General features: G+C 37.1%; 2 protein-coding genes across 2 annotated transcripts in view; one reads left to right on the top strand and one right to left on the bottom strand.

Moving 5' to 3' along the window:
• crls1 (cardiolipin synthase 1) overlaps positions 1-15,573 on the bottom strand; it is a 58,996-nt gene that overhangs the window by 28,075 nt on the left and 15,348 nt on the right. The gene's annotated exons all lie outside the window — the stretch shown is intronic.
• Positions 403-13,960, top strand: LOC140482620 (leucine-rich repeat neuronal protein 4-like). The gene is made up of 5 exons (XM_072580136.1): positions 403-586; positions 2,045-2,797; positions 4,100-4,304; positions 10,259-10,396; positions 12,555-13,960. The coding sequence occupies exons 2-5, from the start codon at positions 2,068-2,070 to the stop codon at positions 13,834-13,836; spliced, it is 2,355 nt and encodes a 784-aa protein (XP_072436237.1). The 5' UTR covers positions 403-586; positions 2,045-2,067; the 3' UTR covers positions 13,837-13,960.

The following is a 15,573-nucleotide window of genomic DNA, read 5'->3' as shown; positions in this document are numbered from 1 at the left end:
TGTCTTCACAAATCATAACTAACCACAATGCTGATGTTAAAATGTCCTATCTCCGAACCAGTCACATGGTCTTATGAAAAGGGTTCTAGTCTTCTCTATCATCTTAAAAAAGCAGCTTTACTGATCTGCTAGTAATCTACTAACAAACAATTTCACAGCCATTTGCTTAACTTTTATTTCTTTTTTGTTAAATTCAAAGAGTTATTATTACTCCTGAAAGTATCCATCAAACATTCCAGCCGGTTACAGTCTGCCAGCCCTCACCCAAACTTTCAACGATCAAAAGCAGGTTACATTCCAAGAGCTCTGTTAAAGGAATGCATATCTTCAACAAAAGAAACAAAGCAGACAGATGAAAGACACAAAGTACATGCCCAAAGTCCACATCAGCTTACTAATAGACGCACTTCTTGCACACATCCACCAGTTTCTCCTTTACATCACATGGAAGTGCTTTTAGAGCGAACAGTAGGGGTTAAAAAATCATTTAAATCATATAATGTATAAAAAAGTGGGACAACTATTGTATATAGCAGTCTGAAGGCAACGCACTGAAAATACCCAGATAATGCTCCAATCAGTTCTGGTAAGTGCAACAGTTAGTTACGTTTAAAATGTTTTATCAATGTAACAACGGTTAGTAGAAACTAAAGACAATTCTAATGAGTAAATGTACGATTTTGATGATAGAGAGGTCTTTTCTATAAAGATTTAAATCACAAATCAAGAAAGGAAATTTAAGCTATTACTCATGATTGTGAATGGTTTCAGGTTTGTGGGAATCATACTTAATCTCCAGTGCATGTGCACAATTTAGTTTAATCCAGATGCACTTAATAACTAAACATACATTAAGTTAAATGTGTACTATTCAACCTGAATTTATGGGAAATATTAAAACTTAGTTTTTCTGTGGTTATTGAGTTATTTATCTGGGAAAAGAATTCAATTCATGCTCTGGGAATCATAACAAAATAATGATGCGTGGTAAACTGTTTTTAATATATGCATTTTACTTGCACGAGACTCTTGAAATTAAGGAAAGTAAGGACTAATGGTTACAGACAACTGGCTGGCATTGGTGCAGCACAGCAATTCACTGCTCTGCAAATCTATATCAGACCTAAATGCAGCTTGCAACACTTTTAAGGTTAGAAACATGCCTAAACAAATAAACCAACTATAACAGTGTTTTAAAAGATATGCAAATTCTAGGTGCCTAGAGTGAAAGTCAACCAATGAACTAATTGCATGCATATATTCTTAACTAGAAGTTTATTAAAACCTAGCATAACAAAAGTCCAAAATCCAATCTTGACTATTTAAGAGATTAGGCTGTACTAGTGTTGAGAGCATGGTGCTCAATTCTCTAATGCACTGTAAAACGACATGAAATTTTGGGCTAGTCCTTTGACAAAAGTTCTTTTCAACTTCAGAAGTAAAATATTTAAGTCAGTGTGCAGTGTTCAGATTTCTAATTTTAGCCTCTCTCACATTGATACATAGACTGCAACATGTCGCAAATTTGATTTTCAAGTAGAATTTTATTTGAAGGAAAAGGCAGCAAGGATGGGATAACTTATCAGTGGTTAGGGACAGATGTATAATTGCAGTTAAACTGTTGCAGTCTCACAGAATTTCATAACACTTGAGTCTTAAGAATCTGGATCTGATTTCTGGGTAAGCGAACCACGTCCTGAAGATGACAATATCGGCTTCAGAACAAGTTAGCATAAGGCAATAGTACAAAATATTTAACAGACATTCTGACAAATAATAAATATCAGTCAGGCTGGTATTACAGACCACAGATTTAGCCCACAACACAAACTGTCAAATGTTTATTCGGGATGTGCAAATCATTTTGGAGATTGCATGCTAAATTTGCAGAAACTGCAAATGTATATCAGTTACTAAAACAGAAATTTGGACAGAACAGTACACTGAAGCTAAGAATGAAGAAAGTTCAAAATATGTTTGGATTTAAAGATAAAATTGCAAGGACTGTCACCCCACCTCAACGTTTAATTGTGATCTGTTTCAGGAACTGTACTTTTTGTAAGAAAAATGAAAATGGTGGTTCTTTCCTTCCTACTGCTGGAGGTGGTGTTATTATTTCCGAGACTTAATGGTATACCGGTTGATCAGCCACATCATTTTCTAATTTACCAGATGAAAATGTACTCTCAAAATGAGACGGAGCTCAATCTGTCCAATCAGAACATCAGCGATATACCAATCAACGCCTTCCAAAATTTCAGTGCCCTGGAAATACTCAACGTGTCAAACAACAATCTGACATATGATGGTCTGCCCTGTGGATGCCTCAGCATAGCAACATTAAGGCATCTAATCACTGCCAGCAATCAACTTATAAACGTCCCATCCTGTTTACCTGCAGCTCTTGAATTTCTGGATTTGAGCAAGAATTTGATCCAGCAGATTAAGTTTTCAGAGTTTACAAGACTTCACAGCTTAAAAATTCTTACTTTAAGTCACAACAAAATCTCAGAAATTGTTCCTTCAGAGTCAGTGCTCGCACAACTTGCGTCTTTGGATCTAAGCTACAATAACTTCACAAAGTTACAATGGAAATTTCAAACACCTAATCTCATCATGTTAAAGCTTGAAGGGAACCCTTTGAAGCAGCTCAATCCATTTGAATTCTCTCAGTTTCCGAAGCTTCATAGCTTAAACTTGTCCATGACTTCTTTGGAAGTGTGCAAAAACAAAGTATTTGCCTCTGGAATGGAAAATCTTAAAGTACTTGACCTGAGTGCAAACATATTCAAAACCAGTAAGTACCGCTGTGAGCCATTTAGAATTTTTTCAAATTACGAAAAATGTACACGTTTCATGCCTCTCCTAAAAAGAAAGCATTCACATGAAGGTCCTGATCTTCAAGAAACTTAATTAAAATAATACAAACATGTTGATTACCGTAGCTGAGATTTAGGATTTTGTGGTAAACTTGCATTGTCCAAACAAACAGTTTCATAAAATAAAGTCAAGGGTTACCAAATAAAGTTGCCAGAAGTTTGAACCACCTAATATTTCTGTAGTCACTGACAAATGTTAGAAATGGTATAATTTATTGTGTCGGTGCAGGCTTAACCTATGTTTATTGAAACCACCTGGCTTATACATAAACCAGATTTTAATAAGAAATTAAGTACCAAATTAGTTAAGTACAGAAACATGTGAATTGAAAAATGACTAAATTACACTGAAGTTGTTAAGAAGGCAGTCACTGATGATAGAAGTAGACTGAAATAGGAAAACAAAGTGCCTATACTATTGTTAAAATCTTTTCAAATAACAACAGAGATATAATTGGTGAGACTAGTGTGTTAATATCAAAATTCCACGCAAAAAGATTTTTAAATTATATCTTTTAAAAATCATTACACTGGACACATGCCAAATATATTTTTCTGTTGTCTAGGAAGCTTGGGAAATAAAATCAAAAACAGAGACTTCATAATCTCCCAATTTTTGTATAATCAAAACCAAAAGGTAATTGCAGATTGAAAACTGAGCTTTTTCGCATCTAAAATGACCATAGATATTTCTATATATTAATGTTTTAAGTACAAGTTTAGCATTTTTCTACCACAACTTCTCCAAATGGTAAAACTCACTTCCACACCTTTTAAAATAATTTTCTCCTGGTCAGAACCAAAGGGTTGCTTGAACCAATTTTGTTTTGACAAAATAGGACAGCCAGCAACAATTGCATCTGGACAAACTTTGTAAAGTCAGAGAAGTGAAAGATCAGCAATTAAGCATTTTATAGTGTATTACTGTATCTACTATAAATAGCCTTAAAATCTACACTTGCAATGGTTAGCTATTGTGAATGGTAATAAATGACCCCACAAGAACAACAGTACCGTTCTCTTCAGTTCTCATTTAACGGTCTTCAAATCACTTCACAGAAATATTATAATTTTAGAATATGATTTTCATTACTGATGGCGTTATAATTACTGGTATAATTTATGTATATTATGAACTACAGTTCTGAATATCAGTAATTCACATACAAAAGAAATCTTCAGAACAATATATTATCTAACTATTTATTTACAATCTGCAGTTGATCCACAGTGGTTTGAGGGATTAAACAACCTCCAGTTCCTTTGGATGAGGCAAATGCCCTTTCTTCAGTCTCTGCCTGCAGACCTATTTGTCCAAACACCAAACCTTGTTTATGTAAATTTGGAACGAAATTCCCGGCTACATTTTATGACAAGTAGTATGTTTGAATTCCTCATTCATCTAGAGTTTCTTTCCTTGAAAAGGTAATCATTTAACATGACTATTTTACAAAATATTTAATGTATACTATAGAAGGTCTGAGTTATAGTGAAAGGCCGGATAGGTTGGGACTTTTTCCACTGGACCATAGGAGGATGAGGGGCAACCCTTACAGGTTTATAAAATAATGAGGGGTATAGTTGAGCTAACGATAGGTATTTTTTCTCTTGCATGAGGGTTTTCAAGACTAGGGGGAACATTTTTAAGATGAAAGGAGAGAGATTTTAAAAAGACATAAGGGGGAAATTTGTTTTTCAGAGGGTGGTTCATCTGTGGATTGAACTTCCTGAGCAAGTGATAGATGCAGGTACAATTACAACATTTAAAATACACAAGGTTTGTAGCTCAGGTTGAGGTTTAGGGTGTAGGTTTGCTCACTGAGCTGTAGGTTTGATATCCAGACATTTCAATACTTGGCTTGGTAATATCATCAGTGGCGACCTCCAAGTGAAGCGAAATAGAATTCCTGCTTTCTATTTACATCTTTCTCCTGGAAGGGGGTTCCTGGGGCTTGTGGTGATGTCATTTCCTGTTCGTTTTCTGAGGGGCTGATAGCTGGCATCTAGATCTATAGATGGCTTTGTGGTTGGAGTGCAAGGCCTCTAGGAATTCTCTGGCATGCCTTTGCTTAGCCTGTCCCAGGATAGATGTGTTGTCCCAGTCGAAATGGTGGTTTTCTTCATCCGTGTGTAGGGCTATGAGAGAGAGGGGGTCGTGTCTTTTTGTGACTAGCTGGTGTTAGTGTATCCTGATGGCTAACTTTCTTCCTGTTTGTCCTACATAGCGTTTGTGGCAGTCCTTGCATGAAATTTTATAGATGACGTCAGTTTTGTCCATGGGTTGTACTGGGTCTTTTAAGTTTGTTAGTTTATGTTTGACAGTGTTGGTGGGTTTGTGTGCTACTAGAATTCCGAGGAGTCTCAGTAGTCAAGCCAAAAATCTGGGTCCGCTACGTAGATGACACCTTTGTCATCACAAAACGAAACAAGATAGAAGAGACATTTAACATCATCAACACCCTCACAGGCATAAAGTTCAGCAAGGAGGAAGAAACTAACAATAAACTCGCATTTCTGGACATCACAGTAGAAAGAAAGGACAAAGGAGAATTACAAACTTGTGTATACAGAAAACTGACAAACACTGACCAAATACTCAACTACACCAGCAACCATCCCAACACACACACAAACAAAGCTGTATCAGAACACTATTCCAACGAGTCCCACACACTGCAGCACAGACGAACTTAGGAAAGCAGAGAACCACCTATACGACGTATTCAAGAAGAACGGGTACTCAAAATATACAGTCCGCAGATTCCTCAAGAACAAACCACGACAAGCAGACAAACACAGCCAGAAACCCTAACCACCTTACCATACATCAAAGAAGTTTCAGAAATGACAGCCAGACTACTGAGACCCCTCGGAATCCTAGTAGCACACAAATCCAACAACACTCTCAAACAAAAACTAACAAACTTAAAAGACCCAGTACAACCCATCGACAAAACCAACGTCATCTATAAAATTTCATGCAAGGACTGCCACAAACACTACATAGGACAAACAGGAAGAAGTTTGGCCACCAGGATACACGAACACCAGCTAGCCACAAAAAGACACAACCCCCTCTCCCTCATAGCCCTACACACGGATGAAAAAAAAAACACCATTTCGACTGGGACAAACACATCTATCCTGGGACAGGCTAAGCAAAGACATGCCAGAGAATTCCTAAGGCCTGGCACTCCAACCACAACGCCATAAACAAGCACATAGATCTAGATGCCATCTATCAACCCCTCAGAAAACGAACAGGAAATGACATCACCACAAGCCCCAGGAACCCCCATCCAGGAGAAAGATATAAATAGAAAGCAGGAGACAACAGCTTCACTTCACTTGGAGATCGCCACTGATGATATGACCTAGCCAAGTATTGAAATGTCTGGACATCAAATCTACAGCTCAGCGAGCAAACCTACACCCTAAATTTAAAATACATTTGGATAAGTACATGAATAGGAAAAGTTTGGAGGGTTATGGGCCAGGAGCAGGCAGGTGGGACTGGTTTAGTTTGGGATTATGGTCAGCATAGACTGGTTAGACATGCTTCCATGCTGTATGACTCTACGATAGCAAATGGATGGATTTTTGTCATAGCGATGTCTTACTTTTTTGACATTTCTTTATAATATATTAAATACACTCAATGTTATTTGATATCTTTACTATATTGACATAAATATATGATTTCAAAATTGCATACTTAGGTCCAAATGTTTCTTGCATGCTATCTTAAATCATGACTTTAACCTGGTCATGTCAGCAGTGGGAAACCTATAGTCATCATTCTCTGCAACCACAATGTATGGAAGAATAAAATCTAAGCTGCATTGATAGACATTTTTACCAGTCTTAATTGAGCATAATGCAGAAGTTTTATAGGGTCGCTGTTCGTCTTTACTAATGAAAATGACCAAATGCATTCTATTTAAAATCTATGCAACACTAAATACACACATATTACCCTCTTAGTTAATAGCACTTAAGTTAGGCCAACAGCCCTGCACTGCAGGAGTGCTAAACAGTCAGGTATACGCAGTTGTGGTATTAACAACAGAGGCCATCTTCTCTCAAGTGGGCATAAAAGATTTTCATGGTACTGATTTTGAAGAATGAAATAATTATTCCTAAATAATATCAACAAATCACTGAACTGTTTGTAGGAGATTTCTATATTCAAATTAAGCTGCCAGGTTTTTACTTTTCAGTCGTGACGATACTCAAAAACACGTAATTGGCTGTAAAGTATTTTGAACAGCACTAAGCCTGTGAAAGATGTTACAGAAATGCAACATTTCCTTCCTCAAATTCATTGTCTTTTGTTGGTAACAGCGCACAAGAAAAAAACAAAATCCCATCATTCAAATACTTTAAATGGAATTAAACTTTTCTTTAAAATTATTTATTGAAATTATCTAGTAACTGAAAACAAGCTGTTAGCAGGTTGTGCTGGTTAAAACAGGGAACTCCACAATACTATAGCACCTTATAAACTACATGAAGGAAGCAACAGAGCCATTCCAAACAAGATACATTTAGCCAGCATTGTGACACACAAAGAGAACAATCTGTATCACAAATTTAGAAACAAGCACATTTCAGCCAGTACAGTATATAATGTTCATATGTGAAGAGTCTACTGATGGTAGGAGACCGTAAATAGCAAATAAGTACTTACACACATGCTTCCTTACTAAATGGACAGCAAGGTATTACAGCATCCAGGAAACATTGCAACACAAAACAAAAATATAATTCACAGAACTATAAGTCTTACAAGTTTTTTTTATTTCAAAAATATGCTTTATTCATAAAAATATCTTTATATACATACATGTTTAGTGGCCACAAGTTTTCACCGTTGGATCTGCAGGACAAGAAAGCACCTTTTTAGCAAGAACTGTTCACACTAGGTAGCTATTTCTGTCATATTTGGAATAACCTTCATAAATATTTCCATGGATTTTGCTTGCAGGTTCATGATACCTTGGCAGCTATTCATCAATTCAATACTTAATGCTGTTGTCAAGAAAAGACACCTTTCTCAAAGCTAAATATAACAGTTAAATGTTTTCAATGATTTATACTCACTGACAAGACTTACGTACGACCTTAGGACCAGGAGTAAATCATTCAGCCCCTCAAGCCTGCTCTACCTATCAGTAAGATCATGGCTGATCTGATTATGACCACAAATCCGCTTCACCATCTACTCTGATAACCTTTCATCACTTGCTTCTCAACAATCTCTCTACCTTTGCCTTAAAAATATTTAAAGGACTCTGCTTCTATCAACTTTTCAGGAAAATAAATCACACTTCCTGCTTTTAAAATTGGCAACTCCTGGCTTTTAGAACAATGACTCCGAGTTCCAGTGGAAGCATCTTTTCCACATCTACCCTAACAAGATCCCTCAAAGTCTTTCATGCTTCAGTAAAGTCACCACTTAAGTTTGTAAGCACCAAGAGATACAAGCCTAACTGGACCAATTTTTCTTCAGAAGACAACCTCCCCCTTCTGTATTTTCCCCACATCACACTACATTGGGCACATCGCCACCCATTACCTTAACTCATATTTTTGTAGCCTCTTTACAAGTTAGATTCCTACCTATGTTAGTGTCATAAGCAAAGTTGGCCACCGTACCTTCCGTTGCTTCATCCCTCTTTCAATTTATATAAATTTAAAACAGTTGAGGTTGGTCCCAGCCTTCATCTCTGTGGCACACCATACTTTCCATGTCACTAACCTAAAAATGACCCATTTATACAAATTCTCTGTTCCCTTGTAGCCAATTTTCTATCCATACCAAAATGTAACCCTCTAAGCCCCTAGCTTTTCTCTTTCACAAAGGCTTTGATATAGCACTTTACCAAATATCTTCTGGACATCTAAATACAGTAGATATACCAGCTCCCTTTTATCCATAGTACATTACCTCCTTAAAGAACTGCAACAGTTTGATCCAACATAATTTCTCTTTCACAAAATGATGGTGACGCTGCAGATTGCTTTGAACTTATCCAAGTGCCCAGCTGTAACTTATTTTCAAAAGCTACTAACATCTTCCTAATGATAAATGGTAAGGTAAATGGCCTGGAGTTTCCTGCTTTCGTGTCCCTCCCCTTTTGAGCAAAGGAGTTAAATTTGTTACCTTAAATCTAATTGGATTACCCTCAAACCAAAGAGGTTCTAAAAGATTAAAAGTAATGCACCAATTATCCCATTAGCCATTTCTCTGAAGAGTCTAGGATCACGTGCATTAAGACCCAGAAACTTGTCAGACCACATCTTCAAAATTCACCTCATTCTGCTTTTTTGGTGATTGACATTTTCCTCAAATTCCTCCATTATCTGATCACAGCTCGGCCTCTGTGATATTATTGTGTCCTCGTTAGCGGAGACTGATGCAAAATATCTGTCCAATTCAATTGCCACTTCATTATTTTCTATTATTAATCCTCCAGTCTTGACTTTCTATGTGACCAACTGTTTTTATATTCCTGGCTAACACTTTAAAATGGTGACCCAAAGCAAAAGCAATTATATAATGATTTCTTCGCAACATGTTTAATTTTGAAATAGCACCATGGAAATGTCCTTTCTATCCATGTTATTAATTCAGAATTTCCTACGGAGCGTCATGTTTTCAAATAATGGAGCACATTTTCTCAATTAAGGCACTACTTCCTTCACTCATGTTAGCAAAACAGACTTTATATACACTATAACCTTGCTGCTTTTACTACTGTCTGAAGAATACATTCAGAAAATATTTATAGTTAAGCCAGACTACTTTGAATTGAGTTGTGAACAGATGACAAGTTGTAGTGGAATTTGTACATAAAATTAACTCCTACCCTCTTGCTCACGTGAAAATGCACTCACTTATTCCAGAAGAAAGTTTTCAAGGGTCTGGAAGTGACAGTCTATAAAACGGTCTGCTCATAAGAGTCAGTTAGCTTCTTTTTGGTGAACTGAATTCTACCAGCTGCTGTGGTGAGACTCATGCCCACATCCCCACAGCATTAGCCTGGACTTCTGAGTTAATGTCACTGGATTAGTAAGCAGGAAAGTGCCCTCTGAAATGGCTCCGACAAGCCACATCAGGTCAAGAGGAATTTAGAGATAGGCAATAAATATCACTGGTCCCTATATCCTTTGAAAGACCTTTTGTTTTTAAAAAATTGTCCTGCATTCCTAAATTTGAATTAAACCTGTTCCAATAGGTTGACAACACATTGAATGATTTGCACATTCAGAACTTTTGACTCTCAGGTAAAACATGCAATTTATCTTATAGGATGAATAAAGATTGAACCAGTCAACAAAAACATGTGAAAACGTGTTACTTTCTTCCATTTCAGTTGTAACCTGACAGAATTCAGACCCTGGAATTTCTTCACTAATTCAACTGTCAGAGTAATCCTCTCTGAAAATCCCCTAGTTTGTAGCTGTGAGCTCACCTGGCTGTTGACTCAACCAGATAAAGTACTACTGAAAAGGTAAGAATCTTTTTTAGCTTCACCAGAAATAGCAGCAATGTTATATCCAAAACTCAAAGCAAGTCAGTTCACCTGGGTACAAGGCGAAAGTAAGGAAAACCACACAAAAAATTTTTACAAGTAAAATCCAGGCTTTTGACAAAGACGAGTTTAAGGGAGGTAGTGAAAGCAGTCTGCTAGTCATGCTGTTTGAATAACAACAACTGCACCAGCTTAACATTTAATCGTTTAACAAATAGCAATAATCATAAAGGTAGCCATATATAGTGAATATAATAGATTGTTAAAGGCACTATCTATAAATGGAAAATATGTATCTGGTCTGAACAATGACCAACAGAAACCATTGTGCTTTTACTCTACAATTTTGAATATAATTCTATGGTGTTAAAGCATGAGCATAATCATACAGATGTGTTGTTGTTTTGTTTCAGGTAATTACTTTTAACATAGCTGACTTGCCTTTAACAAATGTGTGCTAGCTGTTTAAGTGCCCACAATTTCATTTCAGGATAACAGCAGGACCAGAGTGAATAATTCTAACAAGCAATATCATATCCATGAAAGACATCTATACTGACTAATGTAACTTTGCTTCAGGCTTTTAAAAAAAAAACTTAACTATGGAAAAAGATTCCTCAAATGGACTAATTCCCATAGCGGAAGACTGAAGCAATACAAACATTCTACTATGCAACCCAAAAGATATTTTCCATTAGTATATATCAACCAACAATCTATAAATGGTTTTAAACATTGCGGCTACAGTTTAATGCTGTTTCCATTCAAAGTTTTGCCATGTATAAACATATGAAATGACAAGATGTTTTTAAAAATTGACAAGGTAAACAACAAGCAAATGTAACAGCTCTGAAGAGCACTCTTTAGAATAATCACCTTTAGCTTAGGTACTACTATGCTGTATAGCACTGACTTAGAACATTTTTTAAAACAATAAAATTGTTCAAATTTCTGTAAAGCACAATATTCAGTTTATAAAATAATCATGCAATCATATCCCATGCTTTTGCTTGTGGCCTTAATGCAACATACAAATGGTATAGAGTGTGAGCACTGCACAACTTTCAGGGTTATGAGGAAAAGACAGGAGATTGGCACAAAGCCAAAATGCCTAGAGCAGGCACAGTCAAGATGGGCTGAATGATCTAATTCTGCAATTCTATGAGCAGAGCATTGAGCAACACAAGGTCAAGACAAAGTATTAATAGTTAAAGCTCCAGTGCTAATTACAAAATTGCCAACAGAAAATTTGGGTAGTGAATGACTCTTATAGCTCCTATAGTAAGAGTCATAGAGGCTGTACAGCATGGAAATAAACCCTCCAGCCCAACTCATCCATGGTGACCAGATATCCAAATTTAATCTTATCTCATTTGGCCCATATCCCTCCAAATCCTTCCTATTCATATACCTATCCAGATAACTTTTAAATTGTGTAATTGTATCAGCCTCCATCACTTTCTCAGGCAGCTCATTCCACACACACACACACATATACAACCTCCTGCGTGAAAATGTTCCCCCTTAGGTCCTTTTTAAATCTTTCCCCTCTCACCTTAAACTTATGCCTGCTAGTTTTGGACTCCCCCACCTTGGGGAAAAGATCACAGCTATTCACCCTATCTACACCTCTCATGATTTTGTAAACCTCCAAGAGATCTCCCCTCAGCCTCCAACGCTCCAGGAAAATAGCCCAACCCTATTCAGCCTCTCCCTACAGCTCAAAGCCTCCTAACTCTTGGTAACATCCTTGGATTTTTTTTTGCAAGAGTAGTGGGCATTGACTGCTTTTCTATTTCCTGTTGGCATCGACATTCTTCACAAACTCAATAATCTTGACAAGAATGCTATGTCCAAGGGTGGCACACCATCAACTCTCCTACTCCTCGGATACTGCCTAATCTGCTGTGCTTTTCCAGCACACCACTCTCTACTCTGTTCTCCAGCATCTGCAGTCCTCACTTTCCCCGGCACAAATTACTGTTCAGTAAATCAATTGCACCATATTTCTGCACAAGTTTAATTGTTGTAAAAAAAAGCTGAAACCTAATGTTTTGTACTGTTAATCAATGATCAAATCATTAAGCTTAAGCTTCACTTTTTTGATATTTTAACTTTCTCTCTCCACCCATAACAGGACAAGTGACACCAGATGTCTCAAGAATGGCGCACAGGGAGAAATTTTATTGACAGCTCTCATAAACGAGTGCAATATTAATGGAAATCAAACACAGGAACTGCAGCTTGAAGCAAGTACTGTACATACTCAACTCCCAAAACTAACAATAGCAGGATTCCACTATTCTTTAGGTGACATAGACACAACAACGAGCAGCAAGTTACCAGTCCAATTTAGTATCAGCCCACCATCTCCAAATAGTACTGACCTCTTGAATACATTTGCTTCCCATGGCTTGTTTTCCAGTTCGAATCCAGGTACATTACAAACTGAAGCAAGCAGCAGACAAAATGATCAAAGCTCGGCTAAAAGTAAATCAAGGGTGAAAGCTTCAAAAACAAGGTCAACTACTGCCAAAGATCAAACTGGGATCAAACATGACACAACTTCAAACAAGCATTATCCATACACAACCAAGCATTACCCAACCAGCACAACACGCCCATCAGGGGCAAAACATCACGCAACAACAGCATCATTGGCATTCCCAAAATTCCCCTCGATCGCTCCTGTCATTAAAAAGGGACCCATATTTATAATAACTGAAGATGACAATTTGGAGTCCCTAAAAGAAGTGGAGACTACAAGGCTCATGCAGGGTGGTGATTGCAATTATGACCCATGCAGACACTGGCAAGTACCATGCCATGACTTGCAACATTTGACAGGCTGCAGCTGTCCTGGCATATCTGGGCCAGATATCCCACCAGACCCAGTGAAAATACAGAGGGTGATTAAGATTTCAGACAACTCAGCAGAAATCTACTGGTGTGCCCCCAGTTCTACAGTCCTCCATTACTATATTATCTATCAATCAGATGACAACAGACAATTGTACAAGACAGACAATATCAATCCTACATATCGAAGATATACATTACATGATCTTACATCGGACAGCACATACCACACTTGTGTGGTGGCTGTGAATAAAGCAGGATCCAGTGCTGCAAGCAGTATCTGGCCTTCAAAAGGCCCTTGCTATATTTTCAAGACTAAGCCAAACTACAACAACATATTTTATATAGCTTCCACTGTAATTATCGCCATTCTCTTCATATTGGTGATTATATTATCAGTTTGCCTGTGCAGAATTCGTCAAAAGGAACGATTAACGGACTTCTCTCGTATAAGCTTGGATCCTCTAACTTTGCAAAATCCAGCATTTGACAATCACTTGGAAATGGAAGATCCAAGAACAATTGATACAATAAGTGCAGATTCTGAAGAGATTCCCTGATGCCACAATTTAAAACAAAACACAATTCTATTTAAAATTGATGCCTAAATGTAGCAAAACAACTCTTCAGAGCAATATTTTAGTATTGTTTACATCTCATCAATTTCAGTGGTAATTCAAGTCATGTAATTTATAAAAAGACATTTCAAAACGTGTATAAGATACATTGATTTCAAATGAACCATTTAAATAAATTTAAATACTGAAATTTTTTTTAAAATTCTTGTATTTCCTAAGATAATGGAAACTTTTACTAGTAGAAGCTTTCCTTCTAACTTCTTCAAAAAATAGCACTGTTCTGCTCCACATTTACTTCCTAATGTATGAAAGTGCTGTAAATGGTTCGAAAAAACTAACTAATGTAGGGGCTAACATAAAAATTTCTGCACAGTAATAGCCGAGTTGGCAAGTTCAAAGCTTGGTTTTTCACTTGCCGTTGTAACACATCAAACAAAATAATCAGGAGTATTCAAGAAGAGAGATGCCCTTCAGACACTTAAGTGACCAATATTGGTCCTTCTCCAGAATTCAGGATCCCCCCCCCCCATATCTCCGAGAGCTGCAGCACCATCAGAGCCCAGAATAGATTCACCAAAAGGGAGTTTATAGGCATTGGTTTCCCTCCTTCCTGATGCCAGGACCCTTGAGTAGAAAGGGTCATATTGATGCAACTGCAATTGGGCCTTAGATTAAGACTGCAGAATGCTGTTTGGGCAGCTTGAATAAACCTTTATTTTTAACATGGTATCAGACATGGGATTCACAATGTCTCAGCAGTTGCCTAGAAAACAACCCTACTTCAAATTCTAACAGGCTTGGACAGTGGTTGAAGGAGGAGGATTCTTTCACTTGTATAATGAAGTAGTAAGCGTATTCTTCCTTAGTGCATTCATAGAAGTTGATGCAAGGTGCAAATAAGACATGGTTTGCATAAATTAGCACAGATACATATCAAATTCAAACAAAGGCAAACTTTCCATGGATGGTGTCACATCTTAGGGTGAGGTATTCTTTTCGAAAAGGATTGCAAATTCATTGCATCGAAATATCCTGCTTTAAACAAACCTTACAGCCATGTATTAAAATACTGGAGAGGTTATATGTTTCAGCCACTCAGCACATGTTTATGGTATGCTCAGGGTCAATAATAAGAGATAACAAATAATTTTGCGAGCTCTGTTTAACATTCCTAACAACACACATTATCACTGGGATGATTATTTTTCCTTTTGATCCCAGTATTGACTTTCATCATATTGTGGTGGCATCAATAGTAACAAATTAAAAACTATTAGTTTTTGCAAACTATTAATTTAGTAACAAGAAAACTAATCACTTGAGAAACTAAGCAGGTCTGGCGTAATCTGAGGGGAGAAAACAGAGTTAACACTGAGTCCAATGACCCTTCAGGTACTTATAATGTGTTTCAGCTTTCTGAAGTTCTTTGCGTTAATTTAATTATCTGTTCCATGGAATGCCAAAATAACTCTTTACTGAAACTAGGGATTCATTGCAGCATTTGATCATTTGTTCAAGTATTCCAAAGCTCAAACAGAAAACAAGATGGAAAGGACACAAAAATCAGCCAATGGAAAAATAAGGGCTGTTATGGACCAGACCAGACACCCTCAAAACTTTTCAAGAAAGTAGCCCAGACTCTAACTTTGCTGGTTGTTTAAGCAGGTGGAAAATGGATATTCCAGTAGTGATGCAGCTGGTCAAACCTTGTAAACAAAA

The sequence above is a fragment of the Chiloscyllium punctatum genome, chromosome 11 (assembly GCF_047496795.1).
Source record: "Chiloscyllium punctatum isolate Juve2018m chromosome 11, sChiPun1.3, whole genome shotgun sequence".
NCBI lineage: Eukaryota > Metazoa > Chordata > Chondrichthyes > Orectolobiformes > Hemiscylliidae > Chiloscyllium > Chiloscyllium punctatum.
The sequence above is the reverse complement of the archived record's forward strand: the minus strand, read 5'-3'. Positions and strand labels throughout refer to the sequence as shown.